The 13391-nt window shown below is 35.7% G+C and overlaps 1 protein-coding gene across 1 annotated transcript; it reads right to left on the reverse strand.

Annotated features, from left to right (window-relative positions):
* Positions 1-3716: 3716 nt before the first annotated feature.
* LOC111193067 (sperm acrosome membrane-associated protein 4) lies at positions 3717-12431 on the reverse strand. The gene is made up of 3 exons (XM_022671940.2): positions 12252-12431; positions 8173-8283; positions 3717-4647 (listed from the first exon to the last, which is right to left on the reverse strand). Exons 1-3 carry the CDS (start codon positions 12301-12303, stop codon positions 4406-4408), a joined length of 405 nt encoding a protein of 134 aa, XP_022527661.2. The 5' UTR covers positions 12304-12431; the 3' UTR covers positions 3717-4405.
* Positions 12432-13391: the final 960 nt, after the last annotated feature.

Raw genomic sequence — 13391 nt, forward strand, 5'->3', positions numbered from 1 at the left:
AAGTCCACTTCAGTTTCTGAATCAGTTTATCTGATTTTGCTATTCATAGGTTTATTTTTGAGAAAAACTAACATTATGTTTTATTCTATAAATACAGACAACATTTCTCGCAAATTTCAAATAAAACTATTATTGTAATTTAGAGCCTTTATTTGCAAAAAAAAAAATTTAATGGCTGAAATAACAAAAAATAAAATGCAGAGCATTCAGACCTCAAATAATGCAAAGAAAGCAAGTTCATATTCATAAAGTTTTAAGAGTTCAGAAATCAATATTTGGTGGAATAACTCTGGTTTTTAATCACAGTTTTCATGCCTCTTGGCATCATGTTCTCCTCCACCAGTCTTACACACTGCTTTTGGATAACTTTATGCTGCTTTACTCCTGGTGCAGAAATCAAGCAGTTCAGTTTGGTTTGATGGCTTGTGATCATCCATCTTCCTCTTGATTATATTCCAGAGGTTTTAATTTGGTAAAATCAAAGAAACTCATCATTTTTACGTGCTCTCTTTAGTGGTCTCTTTTTGTCTCTAGCTGTTTATCCAATTATTTGTGCAATTTCTCATTTATAATTTTAAAACATATTCAGTAACGGTAAGACCTCCAGCAGATATATGTAATTACTATGAGACTAATCTGAAGAAATTTTGTATACAGTATTCACAAACTCAGTTACTACTACTGCTACTCAGTTAATAATATCCAAACGTTTTATCCAGTATAAACTTATTAACTAGTGTGAACTTTCATATAACTTTATAGTTGTTATCCAACTAGGGGAGAGCGGGGTAATGTGAGACACCCCTTGTATCTTGGCAACTGAACACAATTGTGGTCATGTGAACATTATGTTGTCAAGTCCCTCCCATTTCCCACTACTAGGAAGAGGAAGTTGTTGCTGGTGCTGTAAAGGTTTGGGTTTTTTTTTACAAAAAGGTGTTTTCTGCATGTAAAAGTAAATTTTCTTGATTTGAACTTAATCAACTATTTTATCAAAGTAAATTGATTCAGGTATAAAAACTAATATCATACATGCTTATGAACTTTCAACATATCAAACCATGTGATTGATGGTAGTTGAAGATTAGCCTGATTTGCTAGAGATTATGTTTTTTCTAAAATGGTAGCCGTGGGGTTAAGTGAGACAAATGATGTGGGGTAAAGTGAAACACCGTCCCAGCCAATAGGACTGAGAAACATTGTGCAGGTGGGCTAGAGTGTGATTACATAGATTATATGATTATATGATAAGAGATTACATGACTATATGATTCTGTAGGTTAACTTTCCAAAAGCAAAATCTATACTAATGAATACTGTACTTTTTAGGAAAAGAGTGGTTTGGCAGATTCCTCGCACTTCAACATCTCTCTGTATGAACTCCTGAGGCACCACCCCTGCGAAGGGCTACAACTTTTAATAAAACAACAGTGAGGGAGTTCTTCGAAAATCTCGCTGTAGTAATGGACAGGTGACAGAATCAATTATTTAGTTGCATAAGTTTTATGGAGATTTTACCTGTAATTTTTGGCTTTGATTTCAATAAGGTTCTTCCCTTGTCTCTCATCTTTAATAGACACGCATTCCCTCCACACATGATTTACAATGGGGATGAAACAGGTGTCTTTACAGTTCAAAAACCACAGCAGGTGCGCTATACATGATATAACAGACTAACAGTGAGTGGGTTGTGATAATGACAAAATATTAATGGACTGAATTTCCATGATTCTAACACTAGTCCGATATTAGTTATGGAATGTGTGGTTGTCAATCTAGCTGTAAGGATTGTAATTGTTACAACATGTAATGTTAATGGTAGTTTAAAAGTGGAAAACATAAGTGGAACAGCACACCCCCAACTGGTTCACTTTACCCCCTTAATTTCTCTGGTCTGTCTTAGTTTACCCCTGAGTTGGGGTAAAGTGAGACACAAGACCACTTTTTTTAAAACAAACATATTTTCATTGTCCTTTGTCTTGAAGACATTCTGATAACTTTAATAGTTAGGAAACATCCTGAATTAATTGGAAAAATGTAAATTTTACTTATATATCATTGTAGCTCACCTAGCAAGGGGCAAATTTAAAAAATGGCTCACATTACCCCGCTCTCCCCTACTTCTTATCCATTTGGAATTGTCCTATGTACCTTAAATTGTGTCTACTTAAAAAAAAAAAACAATTTCTTTTTTTACAAAATGAATAAAGAAAATAAATCAAAGAACTTTAAGAAATTAAGAATTAATATGTTTTAATATGGACTGTGCCTTCCGCCAAAAAGTAGTTCCACACCAACTGTAACAGAACTGAAACTTAACTACAAAACGGTGTATGGTTCATACAGACTAACACCACGAAAGTTAGCTTTAAAGCAAAATGGTGAATAAGTGAAGATGGTAACGTTAGGAACGTGAAATAACGCTAATACTCTCCTCTCCTGCTCCGTGGAGTCGTCTTCAGGTGAAAGCTGCGCATTTTTTGAGCATTTCTGCTTGTTTTTGCTGGGTGGTGTTGGTTTTATCTAGCCGGCTGGACTGTGGTTAGGTTAGCGTAGCTTGCTTTAGCTCAGCATTAGCTTAGCGTAGCCTAGCCTGGCTGGTTAAGTTAGCGTTCTGGCTGTCAGACGGCATTAACCGAGCGATTTTCTTTCCCTTTTTTCCACAAAAGACGAGCCAGCGCTGCGGGCGAGCGTGCCGTGGTTGAGCGCTAGCCTGTGCTAAGCTAACGCTGCTGCTGATACAGTTGATGATTCTAAGCTGTCCTGTTTATATACGCCGTTACTCGGCAACGCGTTGGCGGCGTGGCACAGGTTTACTGTGAGAAGGCCGTGATGTTATCCAAAAAAATCATCACGGCTAGAACACTTCTCAACCAATTAGATTGTGAGGTCGGAACTAACTGTTGTATAATTTGCTGTAACTACTTATCTACTACTTAACTACTCAGTTATTATCCAGTATGAATTTTACTAACACTAAGAGACTATTTAATATACTTCTAGTTGAATGGGAATTGTCCTGTAACTACTATGAGACAATTTAGAGACTAATATAATTCAGTTGTTGTAAAACTTTCTCAGTATGAACTATTCAGTATCTACTATACAGTGACATAGTGTAACTACTTCATTTTTAATCTTATGATTTATTATCCAGTATGAATTACTCTGCAATTAGTGAGACTCATTTTTAAATCTTTGTATCCAGTATGATACAAGAATATAAAATATTCTGTAACTATTGGTTGTTGATCTAAGGACTTTCATATCCAGTATGAACATGCTATAACTACTTAGATGTTAATCTTAGGATTTCATACTTTGCTGTCCATGTAAAAACATCTATCTCCAAAACAGCAACTTTTACAGGAGTTTCAATGCAATGGAAGGCAATATAAAAATCATTTATTTCAGGTAAATTTGGATCATTTCTATTGGTCCATTCATCAAGGAATTTCATATAGATTAAAGAACATCGATTAAGTTTTGTGTTCAAATTATGAAATAAAAAAAAAAATGAACAAAAGTAGAGATGCTTGTTTTTCATTGGACAGCGATGATATCCAGTATGAACTGTGGTAAAAGAATGAACTTAAAACTTGAGATACTAAATTATAAACCTATTGCCTTCATAACCAGTATGAATTATTCAGCAAATGATTTAATGATACTGTTGCATCATTCTATAAAACAAAGAAACAAAAAACTTGAGACAATTTACATTAGGCAAATATTCTTTACTTTCTTTACAAAACAAAAAAACACAATAATTTGCAATTTACAAAAGTCATTCTTTAAAGAACCTTCTATTTTGAAGCAGCACTAGGTAGGATTTCCTTGATTTTTAATCTTTTTAAAGAAGTAAAATTACAGCTTGAAACTCACTGCAGCGCTGCATGGAGGTGTAATAGGAGGAATAGTGGTCCTCTCGTGTCTCCTGTGCCGGAGCTCCTCTTAACTCAAACCAGACTCTGTAAGTTTTCCGAGGCGGCCGTGACCAACGCTCGCGAGAACTGCGACCTGCTTTCCGACCTTTAGTTCTAACAGTTCTACAAGGACTACTGGTTCATTCTTTACAAAATAACATACAGACACTCTGGCAGAAGCTGATAAGAGACCGATGTCTGTCTGTGAAAGCCAGAAAACGAGAAAGAGAAACTAATCCGCCTGAAACATTTATTACACTCTACAACTGTAGGGGGAGCCCACAAGCACAAAATCTCAATCCTACCTAGTGGAGCTTTAATGTTATTTGATTATTTGAGTTGTGTTTATGTTGTATTAATTTTAGTAAACAGTGTAGATACATTGTTTAAGGTTTTTTTTTTAATGTAATATTTGAAATATTAGTCATATAACAGCAGATTATGTAGGAAATTGGAAATTTGAAAGGAATTTAAATTGTTTAATAGATGGAATTGCTCCAGACCAGGGCGAGCAGGGCGGTGCTCAGAGCCACGGGCAGAGACAGCTGCATGTAGGGGGCGCCGCTGAGCAGGACGGGGTTACACTTGTCCGTGTTGCAGCAGGTTTGAGAGATGGTGTAAGTGGCGCCCAGGATGGTGCCGTTAATGGTGGCGTTACACTGAGTAGAGTCGAGGCATCCCTGAGAATTGAAGCCAGAGAAACCGCTGATCGCCGGGAACTCTGAGAGATAAAAACAGAAATCAGGAGATTAGAGATTAAATTCTGTTTAATTAACTCTTGATGAGTTCAGCACAGCTGTTAACTGAACGCCTGAATTCCAGGTGACTCTACCTCATAAAGCTGATTGAGGAAATCCAGCAGAGATGTGCAAAACTGTATAATCTAAACAAGAGGGGCTACTTTGAAGAATCTAAATTATTAAACATATTCTGGTTTAAAACTACTAAATTTATGATGTGTCCAATCCACTATGCAAATAAACAGTGGTGTGCAGTGAGGCTCTTCTAACCCTTCAGAAAAGGGGTGACAATAAATGCATGTAAAGCATTACATAATATTTAATCAGGAAATATAAATTATAGTTTTTGTAAACTATAAGCATATATTTTATAAATTAACTAAAATAAAAACAGCAACTAGTTCAAAGCATTATTCTGCGTTTTTCAGTTGCTACAGGTCTCTTATCTGACTGACAGCGGTTTTAACCAGTCAGAACTGCTTTTTAAAATGGCTTCTGCCCTTGTGTGTCTGCGTGCCCCTTCTACTGATTTTGTGAAGGGTGTGGTAATGAATCTATTAACAAAGTCACAGGACAATCTAACCAATCAGATTCATGTTTTTCATTCCGGGGGCGGGGCCAAGGGCGTAGGAGCGGGTTTGATACTGGGGGGGACACTTTTGCTAATGCACCAAAGCCCATATAGTTTCTTAGAACAACATTTAAGGAATTACTTTTAATCACAAACAATCCCTTTTTTCTGTACTCTGTTTATTATTAGTTACATCCAAGTAAAGGTGACTTTACAACCACCATGTTACTCCACATTACATTTAAACAAATATGCGTGAAATGTCTGAATTATATACATATATGACAACAAATGATCAGTTATCATCTGCGCTTTTAGTTTTTTCTACTGAAAGCACTTCTTATGATGGTGTCCTTTTTTGAAAAAAGAATGTAACTTTACGTTTCATAGAGATTTTTGACAGAAGTTAATATAAATATAAGACTAAAGAAAAAAAACATTTGGATTCGCCTGGAATCCCTCTATTTACTCAGGATTTAGTCTTACTGTGAACTACAAATAAACAGAAGTCAGGTTAGAGCAGTGTTTCTCAACCCTGTTCCTACACATTCTACTGCATATCCCCACTGCCTACTCTGCTTTAAAGTCACTTAATAAAGTAAGTGGAGGTATGATGTGTCTAATACACTGCTGACATACATAATGAAAAGGATTTAAACAGGTAAACTCAGTAAAGGACTGTTTATTAGCTAATCAGTTGGATCTGGTAGAAAACACACAATTTTAGGGCAGAGATCAGGGTTAATAAACTGCTTTAAACTACCAACATAAAGTACTGTACTAAATTCTGACTATCCACTACATCTGGCTTCTAGCTAACTATTTCTTTCGTTTACTATAGCTTACAGTAAGTCCTGCAATCCTAAATTAATAAACACAATTTGAAAATGAAATAGTGATTAGCTGATCAGGGCAAGCTGAACATAACATATATGTTTTTTTTTAAGCCTTGACTCCCTGTCTAGCTAATTCCAAAGTTAAGCTAACTGACTAACACAGCTGCAGTTTATTATCACACGGTGGGTTTAATCTGTGTGTTTTGATTTGGAGAGTCTTTTTAACCAGCTATCAGAAATAATCTCAACACAGGCCACATGGTAAACTCCGTTACCTCTTAGAAAAATCGCCGTATATCCAGATTTACTTCAGCTGATGCTGGACACCGCTTCTAAATCTCACAGCGAGGGGGAGGGGCTTCTCTTCCACCAGCACGCTAACTCTTCTCGCAAGACCAGCGAGCTGATTGGCTGTTTCTCCTGAAAGGCGGGACTTTCTCCCTGAACCGGCAGCGTGATTGGTTTCCCAGCGCTTAGCGGTCGGTCTCTTCATTAACAGTACGACTGAGCTGAGCGAAACTATTTCATTTTTGGGGGGGACAAATCCACCTGTTTCTAATATTGGGTGGGACATGTCCCACCCATCCCCCCCGGTTCCTACGCCAATGGGCGGGGCCATGGCTGTCTAACGCCTTCTCAGCGATATGATAAAGGGGCTACGCTTGTTGCTTAGTGTAAAACGGAGCTCATGCTGGATTAGTTCAATAGTTAGCTAGTAAACTATAATGGAATTGTGATGGTAAATGAGACAGATATTGTGTTATGTCATATTAAAAAGCCTTTAATGTGAAACTAATTCAGAATAATAGGCCGCCTGACTGATGAGTTTTTGTGTGTACTTAATGTTTTGGCTGCCCTGGCGTACTGTAGGCATACAGATGAGTGATATTTGTTGGCCGGTTGTACTTGTAGGAAAATTAAGCATTGATTGTTGGGTCTGTTGTATACTTTTGTAGCTTGTAGCTGTTGTATTTGTGGGCTGTTAATGTGTATTAAGTTAATATAACTAAGTCAAGACAGAGAATACGTAGTTATTGTAATATTTATCTTGTGTGTAGGTTGGGCGGGGGTGGGGTGGGGTGTTTCAGAAGGGGTACCCACTATATTAACGCCACTTCAAATAAATAATGCTGGGAACTAATAGTGATACTAATTTAACTCATATGGACTTTTAGATTTATTATGCTATTTAAGGTCAGTACAACTCAGCTTAACTGAGTATTAGTAATTAAATCAGTGTTTTAAGTACATTTAAATATCTTGAAAATAACAGTACATTTTTGCAAGGCAGCCAGTTTCACAAATTGTAATAAGTAACATCAACATAGCAATTCAAAGTGTAGGGAAAGACTGTATTAACATTTGAACCAGAATAAAATTTGAATAAAAAACATAATTTCCACCTTTTTTCATTCAAATTCAGTTAAATTCACCAAATCACACCAAAAATAATACGGATAAAAATACAATAAAATATGAAGTATAAAAGTAGAGGCTGTTAATGCCTGTGTAAAAAACCCTAGCGGACATAATTTTATTCCATTATTTAGCAGACTAGCACAAATTTCCTAAATCAGTATCTCAGATGCAAAAAAAAAAAAAAAAGTATGAACTTTTATGAACTACTCATTCTTAAAAATGAAAAAAAAAAACTGAATGTATGTTTCTTAAGTTTTACTGAATTGAAAATGTATTTTTATAGATTTTTATTAATGGGAATATTGTATTCTAATGTGTCCACTTTTCTCTGTACAGTATAATTAAGTACTTTTCATGTTACTAATATTCATTTATAATCATTCATAATCATGATAATCATAGTAAACTTGCACTTTGGGCTTCATTTTGCTGCTTCTTTCCTTACTCCTTTATATTTAATATATCTTGTTTTTATTCTATTTTGTTTTGTCTTATAATTATCTATTTTAAACATTTGCTTTTTGGGTGTAACTGGACTGTGAGAATACAGATTCGTTCCACCTCATGTACATCATGTGATGTGAAATGACAGTAAAATCTCCCTGAATCCTTGAAGTAAAGGTAAAATCAGTGCAGGGTCTGTGAGGGTGTAAACCGGTGCTCAGTTTGGAGAAACTTACTGGCTCTTCCAGTGAAGCAGCTGGAGGAGTTGGAGCTGCAGACGCTGGATGATGGATTCAGACAGATTCCTACCAGTCCCACTGAGCACGTATTACAGGTCAGAGACTCCGCTATACACAGAGAGAGAGAGAGAGAGAGAGACAGACAGAGAGAGAGAGAGTTTGAGTTTTAACCAAACTTTAACAATATTAGTTAAAACAGATCATCAGTAACATAAAAAGCAGGTCTAAAAAAGCTAAAAGATCATTAAAATTAGTTCACCCTTCAATATTTTACATAAAATTCCTCCATAGTCCCACACATTTTCATAAAACATAAAATCAACCCTTACCCTGGCCTGTATTACCAGTTTAAAAAGTAAAAAAGAGAGAGTGAGAGAGAGAGAGAGAGAAGAGTGAGTGAGAGAGAGAGAGGAAGAGAGAGCGAAAAGAGAGAGAGTGAGAGAGAGAGAAAAGAGCGAGAGAGCGAGAGAGAGAGAAAGGGAAAAGAGTGAGGGAGAGAGAAAGAGAGAGAGAAAGTGAAAAAAGAGAGAAAAAAGAGAAAGAGAGAGAGAGGAAAAGAAAAAAGAGCGAGAGAGCGCAAAAAAGAGAAAAAATAGCGAGAGGGAGCAAGGGAGAGAGAGGGAGAAAAGAGCGAGAGAGAGAGAAAAGAGCGAGAGAGAAAGGGAGAAGAGTGAGTGAGAGAGAGAAAGAATAAGTGAGGGAAAGAAAAAAAGAGTGAGAGAGAGAACGAGAAAACAGAAAGAAAGAGAGAGAAAGAAAGAGAAAAAAGAGCGAGAAAGAGCAAGGGAGAGAGAGAGAGGGAGAAATAGAGAGAGAGAGAGAGAGAGAGTGTTATTTTATTTTATTTTTTTTTCTGCATTTATCTGACCCTTTTATCCAGAGCGGCTTACAAGATTATTGCTGTTACAGCAATGGGCCAATGCAGTGATAGTGGTGCAGCACAGCATCCAGTCACCCAGAAAGGGAATTGAACCCCAGTCTCCCACATGATATGTTAGCCCACTGGCAGGTAGTGGTGTTATCCAAGTTAGCACAGTTTATGTAAAAATGTTTTAACACTCATTTAATTAAAGCTACAGTAAATACGATTTTGATTGATTCAATTGTTTTAAGGTAAAATTGCAATTTAACTTTTATAATGGATTTTTTTAGCACACAAAAAGTGTTAAACAAACCAGAGTATGTTTCATATATTAGATTCCTTAAGGTAGCTCCTCTCTATCTTATCTCTGCTGGATTTTCTCAGTGAGCTTTATGAGGTGGAGTCACCTGGAATTCAGGCTTTCAGTTAACAGCTGTGCTGAACCCATCAAGAGTTAATTACTTGAATTTCTTGTCTCTTAATAAAGTGTTTGAGAGCATCAGTTAAAGTAAAGTAGTGAAGAGGTAGAGTTACAGGTATACAGTGAATAGTGAATATTTGAGTAATGTTCGAATCCAGGTTATGAGAAGTAAGAACTACTCAACTAAGTAAAGAAAAAAAATACCTTAAGAAATAAAGGTCAGTCAATCCAAAAAGACCACTAAAAATGTTAAGATGAAACTGGCACTCATTAGGACCGCTCCAGGAAAGGAAGAACAAAAGTTTCCTCTGTTGTACAGGATAAGTTTATCAGAGTTACCAGCCTCAGAAACCAAAAGTTTCTGGTTTGGTTTGTTTAACACTTTTAAGTTACTACATGATTACTTGTGTGTTCCTTCATAGTCTGGATCACTTTAGAATTAATTTTAGCTAATGTTTCCATGTCGTGTGTCAGTCTATTAGTTAGCTGTAGGGGTTTAATAGTCTTATGCGTTTTTCCACACAAAAATGAAACCAGTTTTGTGCGAGTGTGAATAGGGTGTTTCCCGGGGCCGTTGCCAAGATGGCCGCTGAGTAAACACATTTTCGCATTTTCTTTAGCTGTCTATGCATCACTTTCTGTCTAATTGGTAAAACCAGAATTTTAGAAGTTGTATGTGATGCAAGGGCAGCAGGTCTGTGTTCTATTCACCCACCCGGCTGTAGACCACCCACCCACCCCCTCCAGCAGGCCTCACGGGTTCTACAGTCTTTTATGTTTAAACATGTCTGATTTATTGATGTTATAGTTATTTTATATCGGTGCTTTCCAATGAAACATAAGTTTAAGTCCATTTTTTGAACACGAAAATAGTAATAGTCCCTAAAACTGTGTCACATCTCTTGATGAATGGACCAATAGAAATGCACAAAAAGGACCTGAAAGTACAAAAAGGACCTGAAGTATGCTGTAAATATAACAGATTTATGTACTTACTTATGTAAAACATATTAAAAGTACATTAATATTATGTTTTCATCAAATGTTTGAAAGTAAACTTTGATCATATTTTTTAAAAAGTACAATCAATAAAGTATCTATCTATCTATCTATCTATCTATCTATCTATCTATCTATCTATCTATCTATCTATCTATCTATCTATCTATCTATCTATCTATCTATCTATATTTTCCCACATTACTGAGTAACATCACAGAGCGCTCATAGGAAAGCGCAGCAACTTGGTTCTGATACATCAGCTCACAGACGCAGCCTTGTGCTGATCCACATCACCCTAGGATTGATGAGGGGAAAGAGCACCATCTACCAACCCAGGGAGAGCAAGGCCAGTTGTGCTCTCTCAGGGTTCTGGCAGCTGATGTTAAGTATAGTTCTTAAAAAATATTCTTAATACACTTTTCTTTTACAAGGGGCCTTATATATGATACCAATAGAAACCTTTTGGTGCAAAAAACACCACTGTCTGCCAGTTTGCAATCACTCAATGTACTGTAGGAGTCTGTGGTTCAATTCCCTGTCTGGGTGACCAATGCTGCACCACACCCACCTTTAAAAATATGCTGTGTTAATTGAAGTCACTGATAATCTTTGCTGAAGATGAGCATGCATGTGAAGTTACACCAGGCTAGTACAAATACGTCTTTACCTTACTTAAGTATAAATGTAGGTTATCTGTACTTTCCTAGAGTAATTATTTTCTTTTCAGGCAACTTTTCATTTCTACTTCTTACATTTTCATACAATTATCTGAACTTTGTACTCCTAACATTTTAAAAAACAGCCTTGTTACTTCTATTTCATTTCAGCTGGTTTTCATTCCGGCTTCTCATCGTTCAGTCTCTCCATCTCTCCATCCAGATAGAGTGAATCTGATTGTGATTGGATGTAGAGAAGTATAAACATATACCATTCCGACTCCCTATTGGTTTATACTGTGATCCATCACACTCCATCATACAGTTGAGAGCCCAGATCACCCGGCTATGAAAGAGCTATGAAAATCATCGGAGTCAGGCAGCATATCTCATTTCAGTGTGTCTTTACAGTAGGACTATAGGACTCTGTGGGCGTGGCCTACACTTTTGTTCCTAATGGATTTATTTTTTCCCCTTACAGTACTTTTACTTCTATACTTTAAGTAGTTTTGAAACCAGTACTTTTACACTTTTACTTAAAGAATAAAAAGCTTGAGTTGATACTTTAACTTCTACAGAAGTATTTTAAATCCTAGTATCTATACTTTTTTCTAAATTTATTCATGTTCATTACTCTGTAGGTAAAAGTGTAAATACTAGAGTTTAATAAAATACTTCTTTAGAAGTTGAAGTAATAACGCAAGCTTTTTACTCTTTAAGTAAAAGTGTAAAAGTTCTGGTTTCAAAACTACTTAAAGTATAAAAGTAAAAGTGATGTAAAAAAAAAGGGGAAAAATACCCCCTCCCCTCCTCCAAACACATTTGACTATATAATGACTATAATGTTATATTAAAATGTTAATATTGATAAATCTGGATGGAGAGATTTATCTGGATGGGGGTTTTATTGAACGACGAGAAGCCGGAATGAAAACCAGCTGAAATAAAATTGGAGTAATTAGGCGATTTTTGAAATGTAAGGAGTTGAAAGTTCAGATAAATGTATAAAAATGTAAGAAGTAGAAGTAAAAAGTCGTCTAAAAAATAAATAATTACTCCAGTAAAGTAAAGATAACCATCATTTCTACTAAAGCAAGATAACAAAGTATTTGTACTTCATTAGTACTGGACTTACCCAGAGCGAAGAGTCCGATAACTGCGACCACTCCGATGATAGCTCTTCTCATCCTGAAGCCTTTAGTAAAAGTATATAATGAAAGAAAATAAGGTTTAGAGGAACACAGGGTCTCTGGGCAGCTGCTTGATGAGATGCAGAGCCAGAATGAGCGTCTGAGTCAGGATCCTGCAGATATATGCTCCAGGGGGGGCTAGGCCTTCATTAAGACATTTAAATAATGTAAATGATCTGGTTTGGGAGGTTAAGTAGGACAGGACAGTGCACATTTACATCACACATGAGAAACCTGATGGAACATATAGTGTCCACAGGCACTCAGTGACCTACTGTGACCTTATGGGCTTGTACACTGTAAAAAATGATTTTCTGACTTATTTTAGTACTATCTACAAAAATAATCTTGTACAGTCTAGTTACTTAAGAATTTCACATAAAATTATATACACTACTTGGTGTTTCTTTGTAATTGTTTGTCGTCAAATACATTTGTAAAATTAATCAAAATTTCAGTCCAATGTAAAATTTACAACATTTTTGTATTTTTTTTCTTTTTTGCAAGAAGCAAAACTAAAAAGTAAAAAGTTAAAGGTTTCTTACAGGATCTACTCATGCGCAGTGATGTCAGCTTTTGTTCCAAAAAATAAAGATTTTCACTGCATATTCAGCAGTTGAAACTGCTGTAAATCTATATATTTTTTTCTGCCCTATTTGGCATGATTTTTAAAGTGTTTTAAAGCATTTGTAATTTTATTTCCATCATAATAAACAAGCAAACTTTGTCCAACAATCTCCATTTTATAGAACATCATGTGGTGCGACTATCAAGAAACTACTACTTTGGGAACTTTATGTTGAAACCAATTTAAAAACAGGAAGTTGCAGCAAGTAAGACTTAGTAACAAGCTTGAATGTTTGGTTAAAAGATAAATCTCTCTGGTTTTATCTTTGATCTTTTATCTTTCTCTTTTATCATTTTACTTTGTTATTTTTGACTGGTAAACGAAGATGCATTACATTTTTGGGGCAAATCAATAAAACAATGAAGTGTGTTACTTCAAATCTTTGTAAAATCAAGTAAAATCGAATTGAACAAATGTGTTGCAAAGTAACATTTACTAAAAAATTCATTCATTCATT

This window comes from Astyanax mexicanus, chromosome 2 (genome assembly GCF_023375975.1).
Source record: "Astyanax mexicanus isolate ESR-SI-001 chromosome 2, AstMex3_surface, whole genome shotgun sequence".
Classification (NCBI taxonomy): domain Eukaryota; kingdom Metazoa; phylum Chordata; class Actinopteri; order Characiformes; family Acestrorhamphidae; genus Astyanax; species Astyanax mexicanus.

Bases quoted from the DNA above. Each gene is read 5' to 3' on its own strand.
- LOC111193067 (XM_022671940.2), bottom strand. From the start codon at position 12,303: ATGAGAAGAGCTATCATCGGAGTGGTCGCAGTTATCGGACTCTTCGCT. The intron at 8,284-12,251 runs GTAAGTCCAGTA...CTCTGTGTATAG, and splicing joins TATCGGACTCTTCGCTCTGG to CGGAGTCTCTGACCTGTAAT. The intron at 4,648-8,172 runs GTAAGTTTCTCC...TTTATCTCTCAG, and splicing joins CTGCTTCACTGGAAGAGCCA to AGTTCCCGGCGATCAGCGGT.